Source organism: Cyprinodon variegatus, unplaced genomic scaffold (assembly GCF_000732505.1).
Source record: "Cyprinodon variegatus isolate N-32 unplaced genomic scaffold, C_variegatus-1.0 Scaffold18, whole genome shotgun sequence".
Lineage (NCBI taxonomy): Eukaryota > Metazoa > Chordata > Actinopteri > Cyprinodontiformes > Cyprinodontidae > Cyprinodon > Cyprinodon variegatus.
In genome coordinates, this window is record NW_015150471.1 from 1,005,643 (window position 1) to 1,012,535 (window position 6,893).

A 6,893-nucleotide genomic window follows, 5' to 3' on the forward strand; every position below is an offset into this window, starting at 1 on the left:
AAAGTCGTGCACCACTCGGAAGAATTCGGAAATGCAACGGATGGAACGGCTGCTTCCCTATGACTTTAAATGCGATTTGAAAAAAAGAGATTCATAAATCTTGATCTGAGGAAGAGAAAAACAGCAAATTTACTCCCATGCACTATTTTTTTGTTATAATTTTTTAAAGATTTATTGCTGTATTGCATTTATTTCAGATTTCCATTTTTTCAATTTTTTTTAAAACCTCTTGTTTGCTTGCAACAATAATGGAACAAAATTCACTCCATAAACATTGTGTATTTGAACATCTTTTTTGAATTCGTGTCACTAAGAAGGCTTATCGTTGGGCTCACATTAATTAACTGGCAGGCTCTGCATAAATTCAGAGTTAAAAACAAAGAAAATACAGCTGGTTTGAGCTGCCGACATATAAAGAGCAGTTAATCAACTAAAAGCAGAGTTTGTAAGGAAACCTGTTGACGTTAAAAGCAGTTAGGACACAAAAATTATCTTTATACATTACTGAATCTCTGGGATTTATTCCCAGTAAAAAAATAGGTTGCAGCTCCTATTTTTACTTTTTAAATTAATTAACAGAGAACGCAGAGCTAAACTGTTCAACTGCTTCATCTGTCAGGCGATCGGCTTTCTGCGATCTCTATGATAAAGTAGAATATGAGGCCTGATCTCACCTGACTATTAAGCAGAGTCTGCTGTTTCAGACGTAGGTTCTCAGGGGTGTCGGTCACAATGGTGAAGGAGGTTTTGGGGTAATGCCTGAAAAAGATAAAAAAATTAAATACAGAGAATAAATAAAAAGCATATCTGGATCTAAATAAACCAAGATCTGCTTTATTTATTCGCCGATAGAAACAAGGAATTTTATTTGGGTTTCATTTTGCTTTTAATGAAGAAAGAATAAGCTAAATATTTACCTTTTTGCACAAATAGAATGTTGTTATATTAGTGTATATATGCACTATTCTGTTAAGTGTTTATCAGACAGACACGCTGATATACAGAAAGGACAGAAACTGTCCTTTTGGAGGCTTTTTTTTTTATATATAAATAGAGCTCTGTAGCTACAATCTAAAGGCAAAAGTCTTAACATCTTATGCCAAGGATATGTGAGGCTTGCAGAGATTTTAGCTCCCATTTCCTGACCTTCAGTCCATACAAGTCATGGATGGAAGGAAGGTCAGTCCTGGTTATCCTCCCTGCAGCCTAATTTTGTTCTTCCTGGAAATACTGTGGTTCTGAATACAGGATGAAAAATCATAAACATCCAATAAAAATAACAAGAACCAAGAGCCATTAAGTGTGAGTGATTTTCAGCATCAGCAAACAACCACTTTCATGTTGAGACTTCCTATAGGGTCTATGAGCTATAAGGTCCTCATGGAAAGTGTGTGCACCAAAGTTCAGTTTAGCTTAGCATGTAAGCAAACAGACTAATCCATTAAAATACCAAGACACGGTCTAAAAGACGCATCAACCCTCAGTTAATGTTGTCTAGATGACATATTTTCAGCAGCTCTTTGTAAATAACCTTGTTTGTGTTCAAACAGCTTTTTTTCCCTCTGTAACCCTAACACCACTATATTCTTATATGGAACATATTATCTCAAGGTTTTAACTCTGCAATGTTCCATTTTCTAATTATTGCAGAATTATTGAAATAACTTGACTAAATTGTAGATCTTTGGGTTTCAGTGTTCACGGATTCACTCACATACTGCAGTAGGGTTTCTTCTCAAAGCCTTTGTAGTTGTTCATACTCAGAGCCATCTTGCATACCTCGCAGCTGAAACAACCTTTGTGCCAATACTAGAAAAAAAAAAAAAAAAAAAAAACATGTAAACAGATCAAAGAAAAAGTTTTGCACAACTCTTGAAAAACAACACATTCATTATTAGACTTAATTTAAAAACATTGATTTATAGTAGCTTTCATTGGAGTTATTAATTACATTTCAATAACCAAACCTGTTGCTATAATCTTGTTTTTTTTTTATATTATCATCTGCTTTTAACTGCGATAGAATTTATTTTACTTTAGTGCTTTTTAAGGGCTTTTAAAAAACTTTATACGATTTAATGGCGGAAGAACTGATGCTTTGCTCTGAAAAAATAAAGTAAAAATGCAAACATGCACTTTGTGCTAAAGGCACTTTTTTTTTTTTTTTTACACAAGCTTCATTTCTTAAATTAAATTTTCTATCTGCTGAACCTGCTGTACCATATTGAGGTAACTTGTAAACAGCATTATCCCAGTCAAAGGTTTGCCTTTTTCTTCATATATAAAATAACAATAGTGTAAGTATTGGTTTAAAATGTATTAGGTTGAAAAAGTGTTTAATCTGCATAATCATTTTTGTATTGCAAAAAAAATAAAAATATATATGTATATAAAAAACATATATATATATATATATATATATATGTGTGTGTGTGTGTGTGTGTGTGTGTGTGTTTTAGAATATTGGTTTTAGCCTTTAAAATGGCACAACTTTCCCATAATTTAAGATTTGCGTCTGTCTGACCACTTTATTCATAAATATTGAATTGTATTTTATCATCAAACAGAAGTTACTCTTGAGTGATTTTGCAGCTATTTTTTGTAATTTATTTTCATTTGTTGCATATCTACCATTATTTATCACATTAAGTGTTGCACTTGATCACATTTTTGCGACTCAGGGAACATTTTCCATGGGTATTGGATACATTTTTATATTTACAAGAAAAACTTCTAACAGCAGAAAAAATAATGATCCCTACAGGGACAGAATATAAACAAAAATCATCCCACAAAAATTGCTGTGATCATTACAAAAGATCAGAAAATGAAGTTTGACTTTCATGATCTTACCTTATCCAGGCAGTTTATTTTTTCTGTTGGATAAACCTGTTTATTACATCTCCCACACGGCGGATTCATGTCAGATCAGCGTATCTTTACACTTCCCAAAAAAAATAAACCTTAAAAAAAACCTTTGATTGAAAGCAAAAATTTAAAATAAAAAAAAATCCCTTACTGCTCCTGCGTTTTGTCTGCAGGCATTTCTGTTAATATAGTGTAATAAAGGTAGGAGGAGTCAAGTCTGTTCGGCCTTTCCTTAAAGGAACTTTTTAATATTGCAATGATAGTTATAAATTACAATTATTATTAAGCTGTTCGTATATACAGACTCTATGCGGAAACAAACATATTAAAACGTAACATTGTAAATAGGATAACGGCAGGTGGACTAAATAACCGGTTATATGTTGCAATATTGGTATTTTATTGGTTGATATAATGTTTAAATGGCGCCCTCTGCCGGAAAAGATGAGGCATAACAGTCTCACCCGTAAACGGTTTTTTATTCAACGTCATACGTTACTTTAGCGTCATGTTGTGAGTGGCCGTTGGTTGTGTCTATGATATCTATGGTGTCTATTTGGTTGGAGGATGTGAATTTAAGAAATGGAAGATAACAGATAAATGCCCGGTTCAGGCTAATTAAAGAAAACAGACGAAGCTAAACAGTGTTTGGTCATTGTAACCAAATCTGAAAAAGAATAAAGATACTCATCTTTTTCGGCTTTCTTATTATTGCTATAAAAGCATACTTGGTATTACTAGTCTACATTTAAGATAATCAAAATCAGCAGGGACGTGAAGAATAGCATTGTCTTGAGCTACTTTACAATGTTTACGCGACATAGCCACTCGTAACATGGTGGACGCGCCGACGTGGCGACGGTGCGCATAAAATGAGGTAAAGACCTATAAACGGAAGAAATAAATGCAAGTCGGAGAGCCGTAGTACCACGTCTAATAAAGCTAATAAGCAAAAACGCCTAGACTCAATCTATACTGATTTATAAAGACACCGGTCTCACGGTTTTTCACCACGGGGGTATAGCTCAGTGGTAGAGCATTTGACTGCAGATCAAGAGGTCCCCGGTTCAAATCCGGGTGCCCCCTTTTTTTAAATTTTTTTTTTTTTTTTAAGTTTCTTGTATAATCATTTTTGGGGATTGCTGTTGTCGTAGATAAAAAAAATGGAAAACTCCTTAACCGAAATTGCTTTAATTCCCTTCGCTGTCCAGTCAGAAGCCTGTATGGAAATGTGTCATTAACTGTTAAGGTAAATGTAACTTTTAATGTCCTTTTCATAAAGTCCCCTTTCATATCCTTCTATCAAACTATGACATTCTCCTTCAGATTTTGCACATCGTAACACAAAATAAGGATTTTATCTCCTTACAAAAAAATGAAAAAACTTTCTTTAATATATACCTAATTCAAATTCAACATCTTTTCAATGTTGAATTTAATATGCATTATGTTTGCTTTAGCACATTATGAACGTTTTCTTTTCTCTCATCCTTCTCCTAGAACTCATAAGGCAGGGCTAGGGATGCTAATCATTACAATTAGGCTAAAGTGGATTTGTTTTGTACTGCAGCCAAGGAGTGTGAGTGCACTGCAAATACAAAAAAAATACTGCAAACTCAATAATTAGACTGTCTAGTTGTTGGGTTTGTGCCTGTTGTCTAGTGTTCCATGACAGTCTTCTATTGTTGACCCCACCTAAAGTAAGGGAGAGGAGGTAAAATTAGCAGTGTTCTGACTGAGGGATGCAAACTGCGCTGTTCAGGTTGCCTGAGTGAGACAGTGATGGATAACTCTGGTTATTTAAGAAATTATGTCCAAATCCAGTCCAATCTAATTTTATTTAGTGACAGTGGCATCCCCTCACTTGGACGTTCCCGACTCTCATCCTGAACGATTCTCATCAAGTCGAGAATCATTTTTACTTGAGGAATAGGTGAATTTAGATAGTTTGGAAATTTGTGTTTGGTTTGATTGATGTTGTGGTTTCCTGGTTGATTCATTTATTTTTGTATGTCAAACTGTCTGACTGCAAAATTGTCTGAAATAATCAAATCAGATAAGAAATTAGCCGCAATAAAATATTAAATTATATTTCCAACTAGCGATGACACTGAGTTGTCACAGAAGAAAGCTGACATACTACAGAAAGAAGAAAAATAATAGTCTAATACTTCTGTTGTTGTGGCCAGTAGTAGGCAGAAAGAGCCACCATGGAACACGTAAACAAATAAGTGATTTTAATTTTGTATGTTTAGAAATGTAAGTATTTGTTTTGAGACACTAACTTCAGCGCAGTTACCCATCTGATCGTAGTGAGACAGCTTTCGTGTGGCCAAAAAAACAGCATCTGCAGCATATTTTGTCTAAATTTGAGGATTTTATTTCTTCTACCTCAGGATAGTGGGCATTAAATGTTTACATTTTTACTAAATAAATCTTAATAATATATCCAAAATTAATGTAATATTCTTACTATGAATTTGTTTATAAAGACCGAGATAAAAGGCATTTTTTTTTTTTAGCTCTTACTGCATATTTAGACTATATTGGTTTATATTTAAAGATGGGTGCAGGATATTTTTTTTTATATACCAGCATAAATTTAAAACAGCTTTCACTTCTGCCTTTTGTTTCATCCAAGAGTGAATAACGTTTTTTTTGCAATCTGTTGGTTTTATACTGATTAAATCAAGATGTCTGTAGTTCTTTATATATGGTGGACTGTTCATATGCCCGTATTTTGGTGCGATATGGTGCCAGAATGCAAGAATGCTTAAATAGAGACTCTTTTCCTAGTTAAATTCCCGTAGTTCCCCCTACTAGGGTGTGGGCTCAGCCCCCATGTTCCCAGGTCCAGGAAACGCCCCTGTTCAGCGAACAAAGTGCTGTAGAGTGCAAAAATGATATGTTAAACCAGCGGCGGATCTAGGGGGCGGCTACTTGGGCTACAGCCCCGGATGTTTCCCCAAGAGCCCCGGATCTCACTTCAGAGCTGATCTGAGTAAAATGTGCAGTACTGGAATTCACCAGATAGCTGCAGCATGTGCATGAAAGCAGCTTGTAGCATTAGCGTGCAAAAAGCAAGTGGTCACCACTAGCTGTTGCTAAACAGACTGATCCCAGGTATGTGAAGCCCGTACCGATTTTGAGACATTCTTTGTGCCGGTGTTGTATGAAAAAATAGATTTTGGTGACATTTGATCATTATTTGCCAGAGTTATGAGAGGGAAATTATATATTTTTATATATTTATATATTATATATTTTTGTATTTATGGTTCCCCAATCGTAACTCTGGCAAATAAGGAACAAATGCTACCAAAATTCCAAGGTTTGTTGTTGATGAAGAGAGGAATAAATACAGTTAAAGACTTGCAGGTATATTAATATCTTCCTGTGTTATGGAGGGGAATTCTTATTTGTGATAGCATGTAGTATACTAGAAATTTTCTTTAATCCAGTAATCTGTCATATTTTACATTAGAATGGGATTTATCAGAAAGTCTACACCATCATCTTCACCCTTAGGGCTAAGCCCCTGGCCTCCTAATATCCTACATCCTCCCCTGTGTTCAACTAGAAAAGATGCAAAGAGGGCAGACCTCCTCCAAACAGCAAATTTTGCCCTAAATTGTGACTTACACCTATTATAGGAGCCATTTGTAGTTTGGGTCTATTTTATTTAGTTTCAATACATTGGTTGGGTTTGGTGGTGGTATTGGGTTTGTATGTGAATTGTCTCTCTCACCTATATTCTTGCTCGAACACTGGTGGCACTGTCGGTGAAATCTACATATGTCAAGGTAAGGGCAGTGTGGGAAGTGTGTGGGGGAGGTCACATGGTTCTTTTACTGCTCTCCCTTATATACTCATTAGCTTCATTATGTCAACATATTGACCAATAAGACCATTTCCTTTGCATGCTTCCATAGACCGCCACCCTGGAGTTTGGATTGCATTCAGTATTCAATGTGTGCATAAGAAATGGGAGCATTCCCAAACTTATCTCCCAGTCTGGACATTGC

General features: G+C 35.1%; 1 protein-coding gene and 1 non-coding gene across 2 annotated transcripts in view; one reads left to right on the forward strand and one right to left on the reverse strand.

Annotated features, from left to right (window-relative positions):
• LOC107092784 (LIM and SH3 domain protein 1-like) overlaps nucleotides 1–2,973 on the reverse strand; it is a 15,739-nt gene extending 12,766 nt beyond the window's left edge. The window contains exons 1-3 of the mRNA XM_015387440.1: nucleotides 2,854–2,973; nucleotides 1,715–1,809; nucleotides 675–759 (exon numbers count right to left, since the gene is read on the reverse strand). Coding sequence (XP_015242926.1) covers nucleotides 675–759; nucleotides 1,715–1,809; nucleotides 2,854–2,922 — 249 coding nt within the window. The 5' untranslated portion in view covers nucleotides 2,923–2,973. The remainder of the gene's footprint in view (nucleotides 1–674; nucleotides 760–1,714; nucleotides 1,810–2,853) is intronic.
• A 909-nt stretch (nucleotides 2,974–3,882) lies between these two features.
• trnac-gca lies at nucleotides 3,883–3,954 on the forward strand. The gene has a single exon. It is a non-coding gene; the product is annotated as a tRNA-Cys (tRNA).
• Nucleotides 3,955–6,893: the final 2,939 nt, after the last annotated feature.